Source organism: Diabrotica virgifera, chromosome 4 (assembly GCF_917563875.1).
Source record: "Diabrotica virgifera virgifera chromosome 4, PGI_DIABVI_V3a".
NCBI classification, from domain to species: domain Eukaryota; kingdom Metazoa; phylum Arthropoda; class Insecta; order Coleoptera; family Chrysomelidae; genus Diabrotica; species Diabrotica virgifera.
Genome location: NC_065446.1, coordinates 48092673 through 48120133, shown reverse-complemented (window position 1 = coordinate 48120133; position 27461 = coordinate 48092673). Strand labels below are relative to the sequence as shown.

Genomic DNA, 27461 nt, shown 5'->3' with positions numbered 1-27461 from the left:
ATCTTCCAATATTATTTCTACGCGTGTATAATAAAATATCTCTAGTGGCTGTCATTTCACTGTACTTAGCTAAACGATTCTAAAAAGAACGGAATAAGACGTTTCATCGCCGCCGGTTCATCGCCGCTGCTTCGATGCCGCCGGTTCATCACCAGTCCATGTCATCGCCGTCCGTTTCATCGCCAGTTAGTCAGTTGATTTTGTATTATGGGAGATGACACGACACGACGTTAAATTCAGTTCAAAACTTTTGACAATTAAAAGGATAAAAAATATTATTATATTTATAGTCTAAGAGCTAGTGAACCCTCCGACTAACGGTCGTCCTGTAAGGATAGAAATTTTTCTAGTAATAATTCATAGCACACCAAGGCTAAAAACCATGACCTGGCAGGCCTCAGTGGTGCACGTGTATCTACCAGGTCAATCGAAAAGTGCAAATTTAGGGGGTAAAATAAACTTTCTCCTATAAGGTTTAAATTTAAGTATGTGTTTGAGTAAGTCATTCAGAGGAAATGTGTACAATGACAGGCGATTCTGAAGAGCATAAGACCTTGCCAGGCGAGGGGAAAAATCAGGGGTTTTTCCTAAAATTATTCTTTTTGCATCGAACAATTTTTTTTAGGTTTTTTGAATCATTTCAAACAGAAAACGTCTTTAGTGATTTTTCTCTTAAGTTAATAGTTTTTGTTATATAAGCGATTGAAAATTTTGAAAATTGCGAAATCGGCCATTTTTAATCCTAAATCGGACATTTATCTACAAATTTCTATGTTGCCAAGATACGTAGATGTTCTTTAAACATTGATTGATGAAATCCCGAAGAGTTTTTTGCAATGAAATATCGAAAACCCCTTTGTTTTTTTAATTGCTTATCAAGGAGGTGCGACACTGTAGTGTGAGGACGTTTGAGTTGGCATAAATTCATTATCTCAAGAATGGTCAAATTTCAAGAGAAATTCTCAGACAGGTCGATTTTTATTTTTAAATTAGGACTTTTTGGCATATATATAATACTAGTGACGTCATCCATCTGAGCGTGATGACGTAATCGATGATTTTTTTAAATGAGAGTAGTGGTTCTGTGATAGCTCATTTGAAAGGTTATTGAATTTTCTATTCACTAATATAAACATTAACATAATTATTTATACAGGGTGTACAAAAAAATTTTTTTTATTAAATTAACTTTGATCAAATTTGACAAAGAGAAGAAAAATTTTTTTTGTACACCCTGTACAAATAATTATGTTAATGATTATATTACTGAATAGAGAATTAAATAACCTTTCAAATGAGCTATCAGACAACCCCTACTCTTATTTAAAAAAATCATCGATTACGTCATCACGCCCAGGTGGATGACGTCACTAGTATTATATATATGCCAAAAAGTCCTAATTCAAAAATAAAAATCGACCTGTCTGAGGATTTCTCTTGAAATTTGCCCATTCTCGAGATAATGAATTTATGCAAACTCAAACGTCCTCACTTGTACTACAGTGTCGCACACGCTTGATTAGCAATTAAAAAAACAAAGGGGTTTTCGATATTTTATTGCAAAAAACTCTTCGGGATTTCATCAATCAATGTTTAAAGAATATCTACGTATCTTGGCAACATTGAAATTTTTAGATAAATGTCCGATTTAGGGTTAAAAATGGCCGATTTTGCAATTTTCAAAATTTTCAATCGCTTATAAAACAAAAACTATTAACTTAAGAGAAAAATGACTAAAGACGTTTTCTGTTTGGAATGATTCAGAAAACCTAAAAAAAATTTGTTCGATGCAAAAAGAATAATTTTAGGAAAAATCCCTAATCTTTCCCCTCGCCTGGCAAGGTCTTATGCTCTTCAGAATCGCCTGTCATTGTACACATTTCTTCTAAATGACTTACTCAAACACATACTTAAATTTAAACCTTACAGGAGAAAGTTTATTATACCCCCTAAATTTGCACTTTTCGATTCACCTGGTAGATACAGGTGCACCACTGAGGCCTGCCAGGTCATGGTTTTTAGTCTTGGTGTGCTATGAATTATCACTAGACAAATTTCTAGCCTTACAGGACGACCGTTAGTCGGAGGGTTCACTAGCTCTTAGACTATTACTGTTCTACTTCCCCTAAATTTTTGTACAGAAATTTTGGGTTCTTTTCGAATTTAAGAAACAGGTTCTCTTATTTGGAAATGTTGACCGTGAAATTTAAAAGATTATCATTATAATATATTTTATATTATAAAAGTTTAAAAGTCTATCAAAAGATTAAGTATGGCAACGGGAATGGTAATTTCTTAGAATTCCTAGTTAATACTAAAAATAAATAATAAATGTAACTGTCGAAAATTCGGAAATATATCAGATAGCGATTAACTGACTGGCGATGAATCGGCCGGCGATGAACTGGCGGCATCGAAAGGGCGGCGATGAACTGGCGGCGATGAAACGTCCTAGACCCAAAAAGAAACACACCTACAAGTTAAATATTTCGTGTTGGTATCATGTGACGTCACGTGCTATGACGCGGATGACGTGCAACGGTATCTATATTGTATGGACTATAGGTCTTTATCATCAATACCTATCTGCTGAAAAAGGGCTATCATTTCAGTATGTTTTACTAGATCCAACTAAAAGATGGTATAAAAGCTCTTTTTTACAATCAATAATTAATCCCACATTAATTACAATCAATAATTTACAATAACTATTATAAATACCATTAAGTGATGGTCAGACATACCTTACCAAAAGATACTGCTGTTGTGGCTATATCCATAACCATGCGATCATTGCCTTCACCTGGTGCAGCTATTGATATGGGATTAGTTCCTAGACAAACCTAAAATTATTAAACAGTTTTTTAATTAGCTTGTACCTAATTATCTTTATTGCTGCTATATAGTCCATTCTTTCACGGTTTTTGCTCTAAGTTTTAAAGAACCGCTTGGATTGACATGAAATTTGGCGTACGTATAGCTTGCATGTCAAAGAAAAAAAGTGATATTGTGGCGATGTGTGCTTTTACCCTGGGAGTGACTTTCACCCCCCCTTGAAGGTGAAAAAATATATGTCCAAAATAAGTCCGGAAATGGGTAAACTGACTAATTTTAAGTAACTTTTGTTCTATAGAGATTTTTCGCTAAGTCAACACTTTTCGAGTTATTTGCGAGTGAATATGTTCATTTTTCAACAAAATAACCACATTTTTAGACGGTTTTTCGCAAATAACTCAAAAAGTAAGTATTTTGTCGAAAAAAACGTCCTTAACAAAAATATAGCCTATAAAAAAGTAAAAAAAATGGTGTACACGTTAGGTCTCTGGATCTCGTAGAACCACAGTTATAGCCAATGAAAAATAGATTCATATTCACCAAATTTCAAATAGAATATTTCGACGTGAAATATCCAAAAAATTAAGCACTTTTTGGGAAAAAAACCCAATATAACTTTTTTAAAGTATTTAAAAAAAGCTTTATTTATGTTTTTACAAAAAGTTTCCAGCATTAAATTTAAGCAAGTTACGCTCAAAAATAAGTTGGTCCATTTTGTTTTTGTAAAAAAAAATCGGGAAGACCACCCCCTAATTAGCAACTTAAATGAAATTAATCGTTACCGCTCCACAAATTATTTTACTTATGTTGTGTTTATATGATCTGTAAGTTTCATCGATTCAAAGTGCTTAATTTTAAAAAAATTTGGTTTCAAAGTAAAATTTTTAAAAATTTAAATTTTGAAAAATATGCTTTTTTTCAAAATAACTTGAAAATTGTTAGAGATACCAAAAATCTCGAAAAACAAAAAAAGTCAGATTTGCTTTTCTGAATATTACGTATCTTTTTTTTCTGTTAGACAAAAATTGATTGAGATTTGGTGTTTCTAAATTTGCATACATTCGTGATCAGTGACTCGTTTAACCCCTTTTAACTACAGCCCTTTCAATAATAAGGACTTTGAATCGATGAAACTTACAGATCATATAAACAATATATACACGAGTCAATAAATTTGTGAAGTCGTAACGATTAAGTTCATTTAAGATACTAATTAGGGGGTGATTTTCTCGATTTTTTTACCAAAACCAAAAGGGACTAACTTTATTTTGAGCGTAACTTGTTTAATTTTGATTCTAGAATTTTTTTTTATAAAACAAAAATGAAGCTTTTTTAAATACTTTAAATAAGTTGTAATGAGTTTTCCCCGAAATGTGCTTCATTTTTGGGTTATTTCACGTTAAAGTATTCCATTTGGAATTTGACGAATATGAACCTATTTTTCAATAGCTATAACTCTGCTTCTACTAGGTGTAGAGACGTAACATATACACCATTTTTTAAATTTTTTACAGGCTATATTTTTGCTAAGAATCTTTTTTCGACAAAATACTTACTATTTGAGTTATTTGCGAAAAACCGTCTAAAAGCGTGGTTATTTTGTTGAAAAAATGAACATATTCACTGCCAAATAACTCGAAAAGTATTGACTTAGTGAAAAAACTCTATAGAACAAAAGTTACTTAAAATTAGCCAGTTTATCCATTTCCTGACTTTCTTTGGACGAATATTTTTTCACCCCCAAGATGGGGTGAAAACCACCCCCAGGACAGAAGCACATATCGGCACAATATCACTTTTTTTCTTTGACTTATTAGCTATGTGTATGCCAAATTTCATGTCAATCCAAGAGGTTCTTTAAAATTTAGAGGTTTTGCAATATTTTACCGTTAAAGAACGGACTATATCCTTCTTTAGGCGCGATTGGGAAAAATGTTGAGAGTGAATTTTTATAAAAGCGACAGTACGAACTACGCGCACACGACCGTATGAAGTTAGTTGCTAAATCTTTCAAGTTACAGTTGAGTCCGCGAATCTTTACCCATGCGTCATCATTTAAAGCATACGAAATAAGTCGATGATAAGTCGGAAATTGAAATTTACTAAACGCAACAGCAAGATACTTACTGTCACTTGCTGGTGCGTTTAGTAAATTTCAATTTCGGACTTATCATCGACTTATTTCGTATGCTTTAAATGATGACGCACGTGTAAAGATTCGCGGACTCAACTGTACGTATGTATTGTTATGCTCTACTTTTTCTATTTATTTCGAGTGATTAGCAAATTCTTAATTTAATTGATTATTCAATTATTTTATTTACTGCCTATGTAAAAACACAACTAAATGCAAATTAAATTTTCTAATCAATTTTATTCTCAGGGCTAATTTTGTATTTGATACAATACCTGTGATCTGTGGCTTCTAGTATTTCTAGTTGCTTACTTCTTCTAGGGTAGAAACAGGGAAATTGAAAACACTCAAAATCATATAAATGTAATCTATTGTTTTTATCAAATAAGCTGTGTACATATGATTCAAAAAATACTAAAATTTAACTTTGTTGCAACAATCTCTAACTTAATAAATTAAACTCTAACTCTGATATCTCCTTGTTTTGACAAAATTATTTATTTAATTAATTTCTTATTTACTCATACTAAATTGAATGAATTTTACTTTTCTTCTTTTGAATTGATTTCTCAAATTTGAAATGACTAACTGCGTTAAAAAAAATTGTTCAATAAACAAATAAACAAATATGGTTTTGATATAAATAAATTTTCTCCGTTCCGACAAATGATTTGACTAACCTTTTGTTTCTTCACTCCCTCGTTTTCTGGATTGCGCCGTCCTTGATTCTCCCAACACGTACTCTCTGGATGTTGCGAAAAAGTCCCTCTCGTCAAAACTGCTTCCAAGAAAAACACACAGGACTTGCTCGAATTCTATTACTCAGTTTTCCTTGCTCGATATCTTGTGCACAAACGGATAATAATCAGCTACTCGTTCTAGACAAAACAAAGGAATCTCCCTCGGACCAGGAAAATTAATTCTTCAACCGGTCGACAATTTGGTTTCAATATGATTCTGCTCGCAAAGGCTGATCACACCACTCTACACTGATTACACACTTTTACAAACTCCACTGCCTTCTATCGATGTTCATTACACAGTGCCGCTTCTTTGTCTCTCAAATCCAGACTCCAACATTCATTATCCCTTCTCCCGATATTATCCATCCAATCAACAACAACCTCTTTCAAACCATTTATTTCTTAAGAAACCAAATATTCTTCCACATAACTTTTCCAATTTGTCAAATTTCAAGAAATATCATAATTAGTTCTTTTCTACTTTCTACTTTTACATCTAAAAACTAATACAATTTGTTTACCAAATTAAAACCTTCCCGGAAAGGTCTTAAAAACGTTATTGTTCCCGTCAACGCTCTGTCCACTTTCTAATCACCGAATTGTTTGTCAATGTCCCGTCCATTTCGTCGAATCATTATCACTATAGTCCAGGGCTCATCTGTTTTGAGATGGACGTTGAGAGGTGACTCAAATTTTTTTACAGAGATTGCTTAAAAATAACTCAAATAATAATATTTGAGTTATCCTCCCACTCAAAATGGTCCGGAACATTGTTTAAATAATCAAAATGTCAAAATATGAAGGAAAAATTCGATTTTTTTATTGGTTTTTTGAATATAACTTTAAAACTGTTCATTTCTGAGAAAAGTGGTAGAGACATAAAAGTTGCGTAATTAAATTTCTTATAATATAAAATTGGTTAATAATTTAAAAAATAGTCACCCTTGTTGCAAAATAGCAATAATTGCGAAAAAAAAACCATACAAAAACAAGTATTGGCATTTTAGGTTTTTCAACCATTTATGCTACACTTAGGACCTTCATATTTTACGTAGAAAAACTTTATGATATAGTAAAACAACACTGTCAATTTCATTAAGATCGGTTTAATAGATTTTGCAAAATAAATTTTGCAATCCAGCTTTCGCAAAAAAAATTCATTTTTTAAAAATGTTGCAGGACTGAAAAAAAAGCAGATAGTAAGTTGAATTTTTTTTTGCTTATAGAAGTGTACTGTACCTTTCATTTACAATTTGCAAAATTAAAATCGATTAATTACCACGGCGTCAGGAAATTTTTTAAATAAACATTAATTTTTGGTGCTACGCGCAGGACAGCGGTGTTCGATTCACACAAGTTGATTTCCACCAAAATTTCTTCTAATCTTTATCTAATATATTATTTTCTTACTCTATATTCTGTTGTATTTTAATATTTTAATTCCACAAAAATCAAACTAATTTTATTATTGTTTGTGAAATATTGTTTAAACAATTGCATATGTTGAAAAATAATAAACTTTTATTCTCTAAGTTAAAATATAAGAACAAAGAAAGTTTTTGCTAAAAAAAGTGTTATTTCAAAGGATAGAGTATGTGCTTTTATTTTGCAATAAACAAATTTATTTATTTATATCGAAATGTAATAAAAATTAAAAGGTATCAATCATTATCATAGGTCATTGAAATGCCCAATCAGAGCAAACTATCCGCTGTCCTGCGCGTAGCACCAATAATTAATGTTTATTTAAAAAAATTCCTGACGCAGTGGCAGTTAATCGATTTTAATTTTTCAAATTGCAAATAAAAGGTACAGTAAACTTCTATATGCAAAAAAATTTTCAATATGCTATCTGCTTTATTTTTAGTCCTGTAACAATTTAAAAAAAAACGAATTTTTTTTGCGAAAGCTGGATTGCAAAATTTATTTTGCAAAATCTGTTGAACCGATCTTAATGAAATTTACAGTATTGTTTTACTGTATCATAAAATTTTTCTGGGTGAAATATGAAGGTCCTAAGTGTAGTATAAACGGTTGAAAAAACGTAAAATGCGAATACTTGTTTTTGTATAGTTTTTTCGCAATTATTGCTATTTTGCAACAAGGGTGACCATTTTTTTAATTTTTAACCAATTTTATGTTGTAGGAAATTTAATTATGCAACTTTTATGTCAGTACAACTTTTCTCGGAAATGAATACTTTTAAAGTTATAATCAAAAAACGAAGAAAAAAATCGAATTTTTCCCTCATTTTTTGACATTTTGATTATTTAAACAATGTTCCGGACCTTTTTCAGAGGGAGGATAACTCAAATATTATTATTTGAGTTATTTTCAAGCAATTTCTGCAAAAATATTTGAGTCACCTCTCAACGTCCAAATGTACTAATATTTTTACAGATCCGCCCTGGTCTACTAATCGTTTTCATTTTTCCGAAACACTTGTTTAATAGCAAAATTAAATTCTATACAATTTTGGTCATATACAGGGTGATGAAAAACTATGGTCTTATGATCTTTGATATAAATTTAATTTTTTTGAATTTTCTTTAAAAAAAAAAACAATTCTACAACAGTATATATCAAAGCAAATAAAGTGTGAAAAAATATACGGGTGTTTTCAGTAAATATATTTATTATAATTTTTGTGTCTTTAGATTTGTCTTCGTTGGGAATATGATAATTAATATTGAAATATGATGAAAAAAAAAACTAAAAATTTGTGTAGAAAATCTGACGTTTTTTAGGATTTCTACAATTCATCAAGGGAAAAGTAACTGCGGGGAGGCTATAGTTCATAAAAAATGACGTATTAACGTTATTTTCAATTTTTAGTATTATTTTAAGTTGTAAAATTAGTCTAATTTTTAAATAAAAGTACAATTAAAAATGTTTAAAATATATTTATTTCCTTATACAATAATAGAAGTATTCTCCTTTTCATGAACATTTTTCAGTGCGTCACAAATTATAGAAAAAAAGGTAAGTCCGTGATAATACACATTTATGACATTTATTCTAACGTGACATTTTAGTTAAATCTGACAGTTGTCAAATTTTATTTTCAATTTGGAATAAAACCAAATCAATTGTGTCTATTGCATTTATAAAATGGTATTTTCTTTCATTTGTATAGTCTTATAAATTGTGCAGATTATATTGATAATAGTATTATTTTATTTAATAAATAATTTTTTTTTGATTATGGCGCCATCTATCGACAACTAGAATAATCACCAAACTAGAATAATTACCAAAGTATTCACAGACGTGCCTTTTTTTCTGTCACATACAATTTAATGCGTTAGAGAGAAATCGAAAAACTGTGACGCACTGAAAGATGATCATGAGAAAAAGAATATCACTTCTCACGTGTGTACAAAGTACACACACTTATTTTTTTATTATCTTGTATCCCGATGTTTGTCCATGCTAATATTCGAAACCACTGAATCGATTCTAATGAAGTTTTCTAATAGTGTAGGGGATAGTCGGCTATTGGTGCGCACCTAAGGAAAATTCAGTATATTGTAAACATTTAAATCATTTCAGTTTCCAACTTTTTTGTAGATATACTTCAAAAGCCTAGGTATATTGGTAGAGACCGCATTCAATGAACGGTTGAACAGTGGAACATCGAGAGGCGAAATTTTCAATTAGTGTGACGCGACAATATATTTTTTACAATTTTCTTAAATATGAGATTAGAAACAATGATGCGCACAATTGCCCGACGCGCACCATTAGCCGACTATCCCATATTGTGTAGTCCAACTAAGTGCTAGGTTATTTTTTTCTCGATGAATGACCCTTATTTTTTTACTTATAAATTTAAGATATATTTGATTTTCGTTTTAAGACTCCACCTATACAGGGTGTTTCATTATCAATTGTCTATATTGTAACTGGAGAAATCTTAGCACAAAATACGAAGATTTAACCCAAAACACTTAAATAAAATATTCTTCCTTACCGAGATATAGAGTGTTTTATTACAAATGTTCTAAAATGATTTCAGCCCATGGTTAAAGCACCTTTTAATATTTTTTGTTCAAACTTGACAAACAGTTTACACATGGTAGGGTACCTTAACTAGTCTTAAAAGATAGTTTTCCGCTGTTACCAGAGACGTGCTGTAGGGATATATACTTCCTTTTCGCCCCTTTTTTTCCCCTTACAATCTACGCCACTATCGTAATAATTATTTTAGCATATTTTTTTGATTCTTCGCTACTTTTTACGTAAATATCATCCGTTGTCTCAATGCGATAGAGTAAGTAGTTTTCAAGTTATTTGCGTTTTAATGTAATGGATTCAATAAGATTATGTATTTTAAACACATAATAGGTCTGGATCCCGCGTATGAAAAAAAGTTGATTAATAGCAAGCTGAAAATTTGTTAATAGCTTAAGGGTGTCTAGTCGGATAAACTTTGATATATGGGAACACTGTAACAGGGGCAGTTTTAATTGTGGAACAGGTTAAAAATTTGGAACGGTCAGACCACGAAAACTGCACATTTATTTTCTCCGACAGAACAGACTTAAACTCTCCGTACAGAGATTAAACTCTCATGCAAAAATCAGACTGCTATTTATCACCTGTCATAATTCCTGTCATTTGACATATTCTACATGTTCCACTCATTAAAACGCCCATTTGGTGATAAATAGCAGTCTGATTTTTGCATGAGAGTTTAATCTCTGTTCGGAGAGTTTAATTCTGTTCTGTCGGACAAAATACATATGCCGTTTTCGTGGTCTGACCGTTCCAAATTTTTAACCTGTTCCACAATTAAAACTCCGACTAGACACCCTTAAGCTATTAATAAGTTTTCAGCTTGCTATTAATCAACTTTTTTTTCATGCGCGGGATCCAGACCCATAATCTTATTGAATGTATTTTAAAGTACATACATAGTCTTAAGGAATCCATTATCTTTAAACGCAAATAACTTGAAAACTACTTACTTTATTGCAATGAAACAATAGGATGATATTTATGTAAAAAGTAACAAGGAATCAAAAAACATGCTGAAATGATTATTACGACAGTGGCGTAGATTTTGAGGGGGGAAAATGGGTGAAAATGAAGTATATTTCCCTACAGCACGCCTCTGGTAACAGCGAAAAACTATCTTTTAAGACTAGTTAAAGTACCCTAACATGTGTAAACTGTGTGTCAAGTTTGAACAAAAAATATTAAAAGGTTCTTGAACAATGGGCTAAAATCATTTTAGAATATTTGTAATAAAACACTGTGTATCTCGGTTAGGAGGAATATTTTATTTAAGTTTTTTGGGTTAAATCTTCGTATTTTAAGCTAAGGTTTCTCCAGTTACAATATGGATAATTGTTAATGAAACACCCGTATAGTTGTAGGTAATTTAATCTACAACTTCAAACATCATACTTACATCTTTTGCACCCGCTGGGACCATAACCGGGGATGTATTTGTAAAAGCCATACCAATAAATCCCTTTTCTGCAGCACGTTCAGTGTAAAACATATTTATTCCGAAGTGGTTTGAACCTGTAGCAGAATTTTATACGTTTAAGCAGGCATTAAAAAATATACAGTCGAACCCGCTTATTAGAATACCGGTTGTAGGAATACTTTTGCTTGGCATGAAGACTATTCCAATAAGCGGGTTCCAGTGGTAACCAGCGGGATAACCAGCCCCGCTGGTACCTTAAGTACACAGCTAATGAGCTTTTCTCAGTGAACCAGTACCTATAAAACCTGAGATTCCCAACCAACGCAGTTGAGAAAAATTAATAAAAGTAAACTATTAAAAATATTCAGTTTACCATTTGTTACTACTATAGCAATGCCCGTTTCTGATGCTTTCTTTATAGCTAAGTCCATACAAAATGCACCTATCACTGTGCCTAATCCATTATTTCCATTAACCGCTGCTGTCGATACAGTCTCCATCATAATTTTGGGACAGGCATTTGGATCACAAACTTTATTCGTGATATCTTTTATATATGGTTCTAAAAATGAATAGGTATATATTAGCTAACGCTTGGGGCACGACATAAGATATCTACCAATTCCTTGTAGGTTTTCGACGAGGCTATGATAACATAAATAGAGGTAAAATATTTTTAATTATGCATGAATTTGGTATACCAACGAAATTGGTAAAGTTAGTTCAAGCCACCATTACTCATATATACATAAGTACGAGTTCAAAATCAATAGGGAACTTACATAAAATTTTAAATTCGAAAAAAATGTTATAAATCACAACAGAACATAATTTAAAACATGTATCAAAGATTAAAAAGTTTTGTTTGGCTTTCGTTTGGCCCCTAAAGATGATTAAAAATTCAAATTAAAACAGGTGGCCCAAAACGCGTCGTGACGTCATTCGTTTAAATTATGTTTTTTAAAATTAGACATTATAAACGTCAGTAGAAAATACAGTTATGTAACCTCACAAGTGTTTTTGATCGTTTGAACTATTTTAAATTGACTAAAGGTTCTCTAAACCAAGGCCAGAAAACAAAAAAAATATATATAGATTTTAAATTTGAACTTGTTATTATGAGGTTATAAGGCGTGAAATTTTGGAAATCTTATTTTGAAAGGAAACTGAATATTATTATGCAATAAAAAAATGTGCAAGTTCCCTATTAGGTTTGGCATTCGTTTTGACACTGACACTATTAAATGACATTTAAAATAGTTCAAACGATCAAAAACACTTGTGAGGTTACATAACTGTATTTTCTACTGACGTTTATAATGTCTAATTTTAAATTCTGTTTACTTTTTTGGAAGAATGTAAACATAATTTAAACGAATGACGTAACGACGCGTTTTGGACCACCTGTTTTAATTTGAATTTTTAATCATCTTTAGGGGCCAAACGAAAGCCAAACAAAACTTTTTAATATTTGATACATGTTTTAAATTATGTCCTGTTGTGATTTATAACATTTTTTTCGAATTTAAAATTTTATGCAAGTTCCCTATTGACAGATCCCTTCCAGATAATTAAAGGGCTAAAACAGGGAGATGGGCTGGCACCGACTCTGTATGGAATATTTTATAAAAAAAATGTGCGTAAACCCAAAAAAGTTACTGTTTAATAAGTCTAAGCAGATTGTAATGTACGCAGATTGTGTAAATTTGATGGGAAGAACTGCAAGAGACATCAAAGAACTTTATGTGGAGATTGAAGAAAATGCGAAAGAAATAGGGTAAGCAGTCAACATCGATAAACCGAAAGCCCTAATACAAGCAAGGAAACAACGAAACTTGTAGAATTCTACAATAGACGAGGCTAATATTGAAGTAGTAAAACAGCTCACATACTTGGGTATACAGACAGATAACTGGGGACAGCAACGAGGAGGAAATACGGAAACGGACAATGTTTTCTAATAAAGTATGCTTCTCCCTATCGCAGGTAATCAGATCCAAAAACATACATAGGGAAGTAAAGTTTAGAATATACAGGGTGTCCCGAAAAGATTGGTCATAAATTATACAACAGATTATGGGGTCAAAAATAGGTTGATTAAACCTCACTTACCTATATACAATACTGCACACAAAAAAAGTTATAGCCCTTTGAAGTTACAAAATTAAAATCAATTTTTTTCATATATCGAAAACTCTTAGAGATTTTTCATTGAAAATGGGCATGGGGCATTCTTATGGCAGCAGCATCTTAAATAAAAATTAAAGTGAAATTTGTGTACCCCATAAAAATTTTATGGGGGTTTTGTTCCCTTAAACCCTCCAAACTTTTGTGTACGTTTCAATTTAATTATTATTGTGGCACCATTAGTTAAACACACTGTTTTTAAAACATTTTTGCCTCTTAGAACTTTTTCGATAAGCCAGTGTTTATCGAGATATTTTTAATATTTATCGAATCCACGACATATTGGTATATTGTATTGGTACGATTATAGAGACATGTTAATAATCTGAAAATATATTTATAATTTACATTTTTAGGAATATTTTGAAAAAGAAGCCACATCTCGATAAAAGTTGACTTATCAAAAAAAGACTAAGAGGCAAAAAAGTTTTAAAAACACTGTGTTTAACTAATGGTACCACAATAATAGTTTAATTGGAACGTACACAAACATTTGGGGGGTTTAAAGGAACAAAACTATCATAAAATTTTTATGTAAATATATTAAAAAAGAAGCCGCATCTCGATAAAAACTCGCTTATCGAAAAAATACTAAGAGTCAAAAAAGTTTTAAAAACGTTGTGTTTAACTAGTGATACCACAATAATGAATTAATTGGAACGTACACAAAAGTTTGGGGGGGTTTAAGGGATCAAAACCCCCATAAAATTTTTATGGTGTGGACAAATCTCACTGTAATTTTGTGTTAAGATGATCCTGTCATAAGAATGATACGTGTCCATTTTCAATAAAAAATCTTTCAGAGTTTTCGATATATTGAAAAAAATCGATTTTCATTTTGTAAATTTAAAGGGCTGTAACTTTTTTTATGAGCACATTTGTACTAAGGTAAGTTAGGTTCAATCGAACTATTTTTAACCCCAGAATGTGTGGTATAATTTATGACCAATCTTTTTGGGACACCCTGTATAAAACCATTTTTTCCAAACCAAAAAAAGTTTAAGTCAATCACATTTTAACGTTTTAAAAATGATAAAAGTAGTCTGTGACATATCTTTGTTCTGTTCATAATGTAGTTGTAAAAAAAGACATGGTTAATAATCGATTCAATTATTGATCTTACCTAATCTGCTTAAACCGTGACTGTAAATACCTCTGTAGTCAGCTGCTACTAAACCATCGGCCATAAGTTTTGCATTTTCTTTTTTTACACCTAATTTCTCAAAGCATTCTCTAATAAACCTATGAATTTCATTTAATGCGATAACTTTTTCGTTGTTGTTCTTGGACTTGGAATCTACAATTAAATAGTAACATCAAAATCTTACACAACAATAAAAGTTATACTTGAATATTCCAACCCGTACCTATTTGAACTCGTTTACCTCGATAACTGATATACAGTATGATGCAAATCTATGGAATAAATTCTTTACTTCAGAAACAGACACTTCAAAAAAACATATTAAAACTGGTCAATTATAATTTTTGAATTGCCATGAATTGCTGTATATTATGTGTTATTGTATTACGTTATCAGTATTGGCGTCACGATACACCTCATTTGAAAGGTGTCCTAATCACGCTTTCAACGATGCAATATTATTTGAACATTTATTTCTACACGGGTAACCAAAACTGTTGGTTTATTAATTTAATTAACTCATAATAAATGTTTGGTAAAGTACAATCAATTTATAAGAAATATTGACATTGATGACCTTCAGTAATTATTCAATGAGAGAGGCGGGCAGTAAATGCTTTCCTTGCGTTTTCGATGATTTTAGGAGTTTACGGTCTACTTTGATACACTTTGCTCTTCTTCAAATATCTTCAACATAAAGAAATTCAACGGAGTCAGATCTGGAAGCCTTGGTGGCCATTCGATAGATTCCTTTCTACCAATCCATCTACTTGGGAGAACGTTATTTAAATAATTTCTTATCTCAACGCCATAGAGTAGCGGACTGCGATCATGTTGGATTCTCAAATCATTTCTATTTGGAATTAGCTCATTCAGCTGTGACATCAGATAATCCTGAAGAAATTCAGGAGGACTTTCACTAAACACTAAGAAAACAAAACGTATGATGATCTCTAAGAATGAACAGCAATTTGGACGAATCAGTGTGAATGGTCAACAAATAGAAAGAGTAAAATCATACACCTACCTTGGTACGAAAGTCAATGAAAATTGGAACCGTTCCATAGAAATTAAATGTAGGATAGAGAAAGCAAGATCTGCATTTCAAAAAATGGCAAAATTATTCAAATGTCATGATTTGTCGATACCCATAAAAGTTAGATTACTACGATGTTATATCTTTCCTATACTATTTTACGGAGTTGAGTCGTGGACTCTCACAGACGCCACCTGCAAGAAAATTGAGGCTTTTGAAATGTGGCTTTATCGTCGAATCCTGAAGATATCTTATACCAACCACATTACTAATCAGGGTGTTTTGCTGAGAATGCAAAAAGAAAAAGAGCTGTTAATCAAAATAAAAACAGCCAAAAACGAACACCTCGGTCACATCATGAGGAACAGTGAAAGATATGGACTGCTGCAACTAATCTTGCAGGGAAAAGTAGAAGGAAAGCGAGGACCAGGAAGGCGAAGGATTTCCTGGCTGAAAAATCTACGTACGTGGTTTAACACAACAACCACAAGTCTTTTTAGAGCAGTAGTGTGCAAAATACAGATTGCCATGATGGTCGCCAACATCCGAAATGGATAGGCACTACAAGAAGAAGAATGTTCTTCCATTCAATATGTATTTTTACTTGCCCAGTATCGATATGTCTTACGTGACAGTTGAGCATAAGAGCCGCTTCGTCTGAAAAAAGTTCCTTTACGACGAAACCAGAGAACAACGAACACGTTCGTTGTTCGTTGCTCTCTGACGAATGTCTGATCTGTATTAGATCGTTCCGTAATGGTTTCGTAGAATTCGATTCTTCTATGAAAGTTATCTTCTAACAACTCCTGGACCAGATGTAGTTTATAGCCCTTCTCCGTTTTTAGCACTCTAACAACTGTTGATTGGTGGACATTATTATCTAGTGCGACCTGCCTCGTACAGGTATGGTGATTTTCTAGAAACATCAGTACAACGTCCAGTTTATTGGCTTTGAATATTTAACATTCCCCGTTTCTCGAATTTTTTTTTCAATGTTGCTGATTGTTGAATGAGAAAGTGTTTTGAGTCATTTTACAAGTCGACAGTTTCATACTGTATGTTGCGTCATACTGTATACTCACCAATCATTGCAGCTGGTGTCGCTTTATTTAGTGATTTACTTATAACTTCCACTTCTGATATTAGTCGTGGAGATTTGTGCCACATCTAGTTGGTTATCCGAAAAATTTAATGTAGGTAGTCAATATTATCTATATTATCGGTACTCCTATAATTCCGCAACTTCTTCAAATACAACAGTTTCAAACATACTGCTAAACAGGAAAACAGTATTGTGGAAACAAACAAAAATTACGTTAAAAGAAGAAGTAAATGGAGAAATTGTTTCTTTGAAGACCAGAGACAAGGAAATTATTTCATCAACAGTCTAAGTCTAAAGGGAGCTCGCAAACCAAAGCAATATCTCTACATCGCATAACATACATTGCGGAAAGATACGCACTGAGTGTCACATCTCACACATCAGAGAAATGTTAAAATCGCCATTTATATAAAATATATTATGTCAATTAAAGAAAGGTAAATTCAAAAGAATGCAAAGAATATCAAACAATAATTATTAGCCTCATGTCACACCCTCTAGAAGGGATCGCAGACGTTCGGATACAATTAGCGTCTCTTTGTAAAGACAATGAAGTCGACTTTACTAAGTAACAAGACATTTACTCAAAACACACTATTGGGACCGTGAAAGTTCGGAAGAGCGACACCCGGTTTCATAGCTCAGCAACATTTTTAGCACTTTTAATAGGGAACTTGCATAAAATTTTAAATTCGAAAAAAATGTTATAAATCACAACAGAACATAATTTAAAACATATATCAAAGATAAAAAAGTTTTGTTTGTCTTTCGTTTGGCCCCTAAGACGATTAAAAATTTCAATTATAGCAGCCAGTTAGGGAGCTGCATCCGGTTAGCATCCGGTTAGCATCCGGTTAGCATCCGGTTAGGGAGCGTTCAAGTATTACGTAACGCGATTTTTGAAGATTTTTAACCCCCTACGTAACGCACTCTTATGGAGGTTTAACTATTGCGTAACGCAATTTTTGAAGATTTTTGACCCCTCCCCCCAACCTGCGTTACTTAATACTTGAACGGTCCCTTATATGTTTACATTCCCCACCAACAAAGTAAACAAAATTGTATATAATTTTAAATTAGACATTATAAACGTCAGTAGAAAATATAGTTATCGTTTGAACTATTCATAGAAAATTTGTACTTTTACAAAATGTTTTTATTTTTCATAGTAAACCTTCTTTCCTTTCCTTCAATAACTATATCAAACTCCAATCTCGACAAACAGGTATATATATTACAATGACATACGATAAATGTCATTAGAATATAAATATTTTTCCTTTAATCCGCGACGACGAGCTGGCCAAATACCCAAGTAGGTGGAGGCCAATAAACTAAAGAAGAAGAAGAATATACCTAAATATAACCATAAACGGAACCATATAGTTAAACTATGTGACGTCACGGGCCGTTTGAACTATTTTAATAAAATATAGAAGACTTTAAATTTGTACTTCTAAGTTATTATGAGTTTTTGAAGCGTGAAATTTTGGAAATCTCATTTTTATGCAAAACTGAACATTATTATGTAATAAAGTGGGCAAGTTCCCTATTATATTGGCCAATTATATTAGTCTTGGTTACTGGATCATAGTCAAGGCCATAGCCCAAAAAAGAATAAGAAGAAAAAGTAAAATTGGGGTTATGTTATTAAATGTAAACATTGTAGGTATGTAGTAAATTAAATTCATTATTGAAATTCAGTACTACAAGCAAAATACAATTAATTAAATTTACTTTTAATTGCATATCATATCAATATTGTGGAGCAAAATATAATTTTTACAATTTATAACACTGCATTTGAGAAATCCCATTTTCTTCAATGACAGAAATATACGTCAATTTGACAATATAATATTTCTCCGCTATTCGCGCACGATCGTTTCTCGTATCCTCTCCAAGTACTTGCACATAGCGAATACATTACACTATAATATGATTGCAAAACCCACTGTACCATGCCAATGGCCTTAGTTGTGGAGCCATTGAAGTTAAATAAAAGAAATAACAGAATACACTCCAAACTAGAATAATTCTAGTAAGAAATTCATGACCTGCAAATGGACGTCCGTAACAATGTTATAAGTGCTGTTTTATTTTAATATTATTTAAAAAATTTAAGAAAAAAGGAGTAAAAAATATTCGATAAGAACAAGAGATAAGATTTTCGATAAATTATCATTTCTACTACACATATCATTCTGGTCGAAGAGATCTTGTTTAAAAGAGAGCAGATTTTACTAAATTTTGGAGTAGTATGTATAAATACATAAAAATATGAAAAAATAGTACCTTTATTATTACTATTACACTTTCCAGTACCTCTTGCTTGGACAACTAATAGTTTGTTAATATTGAATAATTTAAAAACTTTGGAAAACACCATAATTTTGAAAACAGCTTATGTGAAAAAACTAAAATCTATGACATTGGCATTTTGTGTATATGTCAGTTTAACTTCAAAATTTGAAACAAAGTCTAACTTCATGAATCATGAACTTGTTTTTAACCTTACGTTGCATTTTTTCAGATAGATATTAAGGTATGATGTGTACCATAGATGGAAACATAGGAGACCCAAACAACAAATATTAGTAAATATATAATAAAGGCTAGATAATCGTAGCTCTATCAAAAGAAGACAGCCTGCTCACCTTTGGCATCTCATTATATTTATTAATGTTGATTTTTATAATTTTCAGACATCCCTCAAAAAAAAATATACAAAAAACTTCAAAACGGCTTCAGCCACTAAACAAATCAATAAAATATTAACAATAGGCGAAAGCCACAAAAAAAAATATTAGTAACAAAACCCAAAAAAGGGCATGAGGGGCCCACATCCTCGAGCGCCGAGTCGCCGAACTGGACATAGCCCAGAGCGGGGACTCGGCGCCCGAGCAAGCAAAACAGATCGAAGATAAGTCACTAGAGATAGCGGGAATAGAGCGCCTCACGCTGGCCTGCATTGATCGGGGTAGGATTTCATATGGGAGTCCGTGTACCCAAGACTCCCATATGATAAGCACTTTGCTGATTGAGAGCCCCTATAGCGCATCAGAGTGCTATCGGGGGGTAAGTGGATGGTCTGGAGCATTGAAGCGGGGTGGAGTGATTCCTGCTTACGGGAGTTAATCCTCCTCGCCCCAATGAATTGTATCACCCGAATGTCATTCTTTAGGGGTGAGCAAGTCTCTCAGGCTGGGTTAAATCACTATGCTTGCTTGCTTGCTTGCATTTTTTCAGATTAGCTTTAAACTGATGAACTGAATTGGACTACAATCTTGTCTTATTTCTTTATCTTATTTCTTTGTATTTCTTTCCTCCATTGTTTATCCTTAAGTCTACATTAGCGCAGCGTATTTAGACCTATCGAAAAAAAAATGCATGCTCACCTGTGTCATTATCACATAAAAGATCCCAATCTTGAACACAAAATATTGTGCCAAATATTGTGGCAAGCATGAGAGTACTGAGAAGAATTACAAAAATACTGAGAGATCGAAACAGGAGTGAAGACATTAGAAGAAAATGTAACGTACACTTTGTCAACGAATAGACACTAAATAGAAAAAAGTAATAGAATAATCACATAACCAGAATAGATGAGACCCGGTTGGATCTTTGGAAGAGGTATCGGACGAACGCGCAAAAGATGGAGTGACTTCAAAACTTTACATAGAGGTATCAATCCGGCAATCAATAAGCAGAATTGCTTATAAAAAAGAAGAAGAAGCAGATTCTTGTGTTGAGATATATCAAACAACGAAAAGTCAAGCATGTTGAACAGAGTGGTTGCTAGTGATGTTAAAACATGGGTTAAATACAGAATCCATTATGTAAGTAATACGGCAAAATTAATGTCTAAAATATGTAAAAGCATGCTTAGATCACATCTACACGGTCGAACAACTAATAGAAAAAAGAATTGCTAAAAATAGACCCGTCCATTTTGCTTCGAAGAACAAATGATCAAACAGATGACCGAAATAGCTCAAAATGTAAAGGATAAATACTTAAAGGCAGATAAATTAACCAAGAAGAAATCATGGAGACAGATGAGATCCTGAAACTAATGGATGAAAGAAGAAATGCCAAAAATGACCCCGACAAATATAAGACAATCAATATATCAATAAGAAGAAAATTAGAGAAGCGAAAGAAAAAGAAACAGTAGAGAAATACCAAGAAATTGAGACTCTGCAGTCAAAGTAAGATAGTCACAATGTACATAGGAAAGTAGAACTCACAGGTGGACTAAGACGGAGACAGAAAGGTAATCTGGCTAATTCTGACGAAAACATCATCTTAAACAAACAGAGTAAAATAAGAACGTGGAAATAATATCTAGAAAAACTATTTGAAGACCAAAGAGATAACACCTTTGAGTTAGAAAAAGAGATAAATGATGGACCAAGAATATTACAGCAGGGAGTTTATTCTGCAATAACACAGCTAAAGGATGGCAAAGCAGCAGGTCCCGATAATATTCAAGCAGAACTACTCAAACTGATGGACAACGAATCAATAGCAATAATCACAAAGATATTCACCAACATATAAAAGTCTGGAGAAATACCAACAGAATGGCTGAAGTCTGAATGAATGAGTTTATTGCACTTCCAAAAAAACCAGGAGCCAAAAAAATGCGAAGAATACCGTACGATAAGCCTGATGAGTCATCTCCTAAAATTGTTCCTAAAGGTAATCCATTCGAAAATTTACAAGCGATGTGAAAGTAAAATTTCGCCCAACCAGTTCGGGTTCATAAATGCTGTTGGTACGAGAGAGGCTTTGTTTTCAATACAAATCTTATTCCAGAGATGCAGAGACGTCAATTGCGACATATACGCATGTCTGGTTGATTACGAGAAAGCGTTTGATCGAGTACAGCACGCCAAGATGATGTAAATACTAAAAGAAGCAGGACTTAACAACCAAGATCTGAAAATAATTAGAAACCTTTACTGGAATCAGATTGCAAACCTCAAAGTTGACGGTGAACACGCCGAATATGTGAAAATCATGCCTGGAGTGAGGCAAGGCTGTATTCTGTACCCCATAATTTTCAATCTTTACTCTGAAAGAATATTTATCGAAGCTTTGCACGAAACTGAAAAAGGTATTCTACTAAACGGGTACCGGCTAAATAATATCAGGTATGCTGATGACACCATAGTATTTGCGGACAACTTAGAAGTCCTACAAGTCCTCAAGAACAAAATCACGCATTACAGTCAACAATATGGACTCAATATAAGCGTAAAGAAGACAAAGCTTATGATCATTAGCAAGAAAAAGACAACAGAAGGTCAACTCTACATCAACCAAACCCCTGCAGAGTGAGGCACTACAACTACCTCGGCACCATAATAATTGAAGAATGGACCAGCAACCAAGAGATAAGAGGGCGCATCGAAAAAGCTAGATCAACCTTCAACCGTGTGGGGGCGTTTTTCAAGAGCCACAACCTTTCTCTTGGTATAAAAGTAAGATTGCTGAGATGCTACGTCTTCTCTGTCCTTTTTTATGGTGTTGAATCGTGGACCTTGAACAAAGATATGTGCCGAAAATTGGAAGGATTTGAGATGTGGCATATCGGAGAATTCTTAAAATCCCATGGACTGATCGGGTCACAAATGAGGAGGTCCCTAGAAGAATGGGGAAGAACTGAGAGGTACTAACCACCATCAAATCTCGAAAGTTGGAATACTTTGGACACATTATGCGAAATGAATACAGAAATGACCTCCTACAAGCCATCCTGCAAGAAAAAATATTTGGAAAGCGAGGTTCAGGAAGAAGAAGAACATCCTGGTTAAAGAACCTCAGAACCTGGTTCAACACAACATCTGTGCAGCTTTTCCGCATTGCTGCAGATAAAGTGAAGATTGCCATGGTGATCGCCAACATTCGTCACGGATAGGCACATCAAGAAGAATAATCTGGCTTTTGTATATCTTAAAAAGACCTATGACTCGATACATGGATCCAAGGTATGGTAAGCAATGAAAGACATCGAAGTTCCACGAATGTTAATAAAAGCAGTAAAAGCACTCTACAAGAATAACAAAGTAGCTATCAAAACGAGCAATAGAATATGTAGTCCATTTAAGACGACAAAGGGACTACTGCAGGGCTGCTCCTACTCTGTTCAAAATATTTCTGGAAAAAATGTTGAAACCATGGAAAAGAAAGTGCGAAGGAATGGGCATACCAGTAAGAAACGAATACCTATATACCCTAAGTTTTTTTGACGACCAAATAGTGATCGCACAAGGCGAAAATGGCCTCAGATTTATAATGAGAAAACTGTAACAGGAATTTAAAAAGAATTTAGAAATAAAACAGTTGGAAATACACGAAGGTAAACAAATCAAAGTAACAGACAAGTAAAAGTATTTCGGTTTCATAATATTAAACAAAGGAACAACTGAATAAGATATAAAAAATAGACTAGAACAAACAAAAAGAAGAATATATATAACACTATGACAACAATTATCCTGACTTATGGGTGAGAAAATTAGACAATAAATAAGAAATCATACAGAAGTAAAAAACTTCATTTGTACAATGGTATAAAAAGTTTATTAAAAACTATTAAAAGTCATCCAAAAGGACTGAAGAGCACTGAAGATGATCTGATCTAGATCGAAAACGTTTTGCAGATCCTTTTGGATGACTTTTAATAGTTTTTAATAAACTTTTTATACCATTGTACAAATGAAGTTTTTTACTCCTGTATGATTTTTTAATTATGGTATACAGCCAGCTACTGGGTATTTTCCCATTGATTTTGTTTTAATAAATAAGAAATCCAAAAATAATAAGAGAAACAGAGATGGAATTCGTAAGGAGAAGCTGCAGAGTAACAAGAAGAGATAGAATAAAAATAACATTGAGATTAAGAAATTAATGGGAATGAACTCAGATATAATAGACTACATAGAACAGAAGAGAATAACCTGGTAGGGACATGTCAGGAGAGCAGACAAAAAACTTTGGATAAACAGAATAACAAAGTGGAGCCCAATAGCAAAAAGGAAGAAAGGCAAACCCCGCAGATCCTTCAGAGATGAAGTAATGGAAAGAGGAAATCTACAGAAAGGAGACTGGCAAAACAGAAAAAACTGGGAGACGGGTTGAGTGAAGGAATACAGTGAAAACTGTGGAAATCCTTAGTATATATAATAATAAAATTAGTAGTAGCTTACTATAATCGGGATTATTACATTCATATGCATTTACAGCTAAAATTATCACAGCATAGACTGCAGCAAAATTTACTGTTTTATACATTGTGGTTCACAATTTTATCACCTAAAACTAAGTATATTTATATTCTGCTAGTTTATATAAGCTCATCTAAAACCTGGCGTCCTGCTTCAGTAAATATTAAACATAGCATAGATGAATCGGTTTTCTTCCATGGGAAAATCCCATATCAACAGTAGGTAGATATATTTTTTATAAATATTTTATGAATTTACGTCGTAGCAAATCATAAAAACGTAGAGTAAAATAATATTCTAAGTTAGTCGAGGAAATGAAACTGAAAAAATGGCAAAACCTAGCAATTTTTTCGTCCAGCATCGATTTGTACAAAAATTTGGGATTAGGCTCATTTCACCCTCTAGTTCATTTTCAATATTGAGCCGTTGTACGCTTTTGGTTTTTTAAGGGTGAAAACTACCCCTAATTGTAAAAAATTATAAGATAGCATTTTAAACTTTAATATTGTCAATATTTGGTTCTTATTAGTTACATAATAATCGTTTTATGTTTTAAGATATAATATCATCATAGTATTTCAACCCTTACAACCTCCCTTGTTGGATCTATATATAAAAAATTTACTTATCCTAAAAGAATAATTTCGGCTTGTAAGTCGAGCTGTAAGACTATGTGAATTAAATTTCATAAGATCTCTTAGTTTTTAATTGGGGTGGGTTTAAAGGGCTCGAATAAGGAGATGTTTGCTCGTAAATAGAGGTTTTAAACAGCTATATCTCAGTAACTATTCACTGTAATGAAAATCTATGCACAAGACAATTTTAGTTATTAAAAAAGCTACAATTTAGTAATATACCATTTTTTTCGTATCTCCAGTATTTTCGGAGATATTTTGAAGAAAAAGGTGAAAAATACGAAATTGCAAAAAATCTATTTTCCTTTAAACTCCAGTGTTTCTAAAATTAGGCCTTTTAAATAGGTCAAACTTCTTGGGTGTATTTATAATGCAAATATAAAAGGAATTACAAAAAGGTGAATACCAATTTTTAATTAGGAAGGTAGTTAGGGGTTGTTTTCACTGATTTTTTCGTAGAGAAAAGCAGGTAAAAGAAAAGCAGGAAAAGCAAGCAATTTTTATGCTAGAAACTTTTTATTATTTTTTTGAAAGGTCTAATTGTATGCTTGAAAAAAGATTATCTCAGTTTTCCCGTTATTTGGCGTTGAATATTTCAAATTATGCATTTGACGAAAAAAGCTAACCTTTAACATGCCGTATCTCGGTTAGTATTGGTCGTAAAAATATTATAGAAAAAGAATTTGCGTTGTGATACTAAAAGATACAATTTTGATATGTACAGTTTTTTTTTTATTAAATGCATATTTTTCGAGTTATTCTCAAAAAAACCTCAAAAAAGGTGGATTTTTTCGTCGAAAGCTGTTACTTTCAACCGCAAATAACTCGAAAAATATTAGTTTTACGAAGAAAATGTAAAAACATTTTTCTCTTAGAATCAACTGTTACATCGATTTACATGGTTAAAATGTAATAAAAAGTTCCCGCCCCCGAGATGGGGCGGCAACCACCCCAAGGTTTTAGCGTACAGCGGCATGATATATAAAATGATCCTTGGACTATTCCCTACGTTCTGTGAAAATTTCAAGCAAATACATGCTGGACGAAAAAATTGCGAGCCAAAATGCTTCATTTGCTGGCCTAATGTTAACAAAATTGTTTTTCTTCTAGAATGAATTTTCGTTAAACCAAGTAATTTTGGCTCTATCGTATAAGGATTTAATGAAATCCCTTCTTAACGTTGATGTTGTGATTTGATTTGTAATTTAGATATCTGTTGGTGTATGTTAATTTTCTATACTCTTGAGTCTCATATGTGATGCAGTATCCTTCTTTGAGACTAAAAGGTGTGATACACACGCGAGTAAGTACGCGACTTATGGCTCGACGACCTTTTTCGAGCGTGTATCACAGCAAGTACGCGTACTTTAAGTCCGCCGAGTAAGTACGCCGTCGATCCAACAAGTTTGAAATCTTACTCGTAACCCGTACGTGTACGTGTATCACTGCCACGAGCCGCGAGCTTCGAGCCATCATGTTATTGCGTTTAAAGTTACACTTATATTTTCACTAATTAAGCTAATTGCCTAGAAATAATTCAATCGTTTATTGTTGAAAGGAGACAAGTTACATTTTATAAGTTTTGAGAAAACCGTAAAACACTACCTATTTTAAGCTTTTTTGATTATTTGTTTTTGAGTAAACCTAATTATTTATAGGCTGTTTTATCCTCCTGATGAAAATATTACCCTCTTATCTATGATATTTTGTTTGTTACCCACACTTTTCGATTTCGTCTTTTTTTATTAGTATTAAAAATATATAACACGATAGGATACGATACGAAGTATATAATACGATAAAATTCCTAAATAGCACAATCCACCGACGGCGACCGCGATCTTTAAAACCGCGTACTTTAAGTCTGCCGTGTATCACCGACGGCGAGCCGAGTAAGTCCGCGATCTTTAAACCCGCGTACTTAAAGTTTGCTGTGTATCACGCGCTTAAAACATCGAGGAAAGGCAGGGTGTTATTATATTCCTTTTCCATTGTAAATTTTACTGTCTCTTCTTGGTCGTTTATAATATTTAAGAATGTGTCCAACAATTCTGATCTATGAGGCCATATTGAAAGCACATCATCTACCTATCTCCACCATACTGTGGGTTTTAAATTTTGTTTAGAAATGATATTAGTTTCGAAATTCTCCATAAATATATTAGCCAATAATGGAGATAAAGAAGAGCCCATTACTAGACCAAAATTTTGTTTATGGAATTCATTATTTAGTTGAAAATAGGTATTATTAGTACATAATGTCAATAACTCCATTATAGCTGATAGCTGATACATTTAGTATTGTCCTAGTTGCCAATGTATTATCATTCTCTAATTTTGTTTTGATTATGTTTAAAGTTTTATCTAATCGCACGTTTGTAAATTAACTGTTTATGCCAAAACTTACTAAAATATTATTTGGATTAAATTCAATATTTGATAATTTGTTTAAAAAATGTTGTGTATTTTTTATAAATGTGTCGTTATTATTTGCAAATAGTTGTATAATATTTTTTGATAGTTCACTACAAGGAGAATTAATGGTACTACAAATGGGTCTAAGTGGTATATTCGCTTTATGAATTTTCGGCACTCCATAAAGTCTTCTACTTTAAAATGTATAATATAATATATCTGAATTGCCGATATGAATGAGTCAGATTAAATTAAATTATTATAAGAATTTTTTTCTAAGCAACAAAATTTGTTTAATTTATAATATTTTGTATGTCGATAACGACCTCCGAAGTGGAAGTCGAAACGTCAATAAAATTATTTTTCAACTTAAATTGTGGCTTATTTCCCCATTAGAATAGTAAATTACAATATCAACTGTTATAAATAGGCAATGTTGACTGGACTACTGAGATCAATCAATAATGTTACTATGGAGTTAGCGTCTCAAAACAATTCTACGTATCTATTATACGAGTAGTTCATTATTTTTGATCAAAAAAGTTAAAATTTAGT

General features: G+C 32.5%; 1 protein-coding gene across 2 annotated transcripts in view; it reads right to left on the bottom strand.

The window, feature by feature from the left end:
* The window catches only part of LOC126883504 (uncharacterized oxidoreductase YjmC-like), a 36384-nt gene extending 12452 nt beyond the window's left edge, over positions 1-23932 (bottom strand). Inside the window, exons 1-5 of one of the 2 annotated variants that reach the window (XM_050649113.1) lie at positions 23839-23932; positions 14460-14633; positions 11523-11711; positions 11129-11244; positions 2745-2843 (exon numbers count right to left, since the gene is read on the bottom strand). In XM_050649113.1, the coding sequence (XP_050505070.1) occupies positions 2745-2843; positions 11129-11244; positions 11523-11711; positions 14460-14633; positions 23839-23923 (663 nt within the window). In that variant the 5' untranslated portion in view covers positions 23924-23932. Of the gene's footprint in view, positions 1-2744; positions 2844-11128; positions 11245-11522; positions 11712-14459; positions 14634-18913; positions 19057-23838 lie in introns of those variants that run through there. The other variant, XM_050649112.1, reaches the window with a different exon arrangement.
* Positions 23933-27461: the final 3529 nt, after the last annotated feature.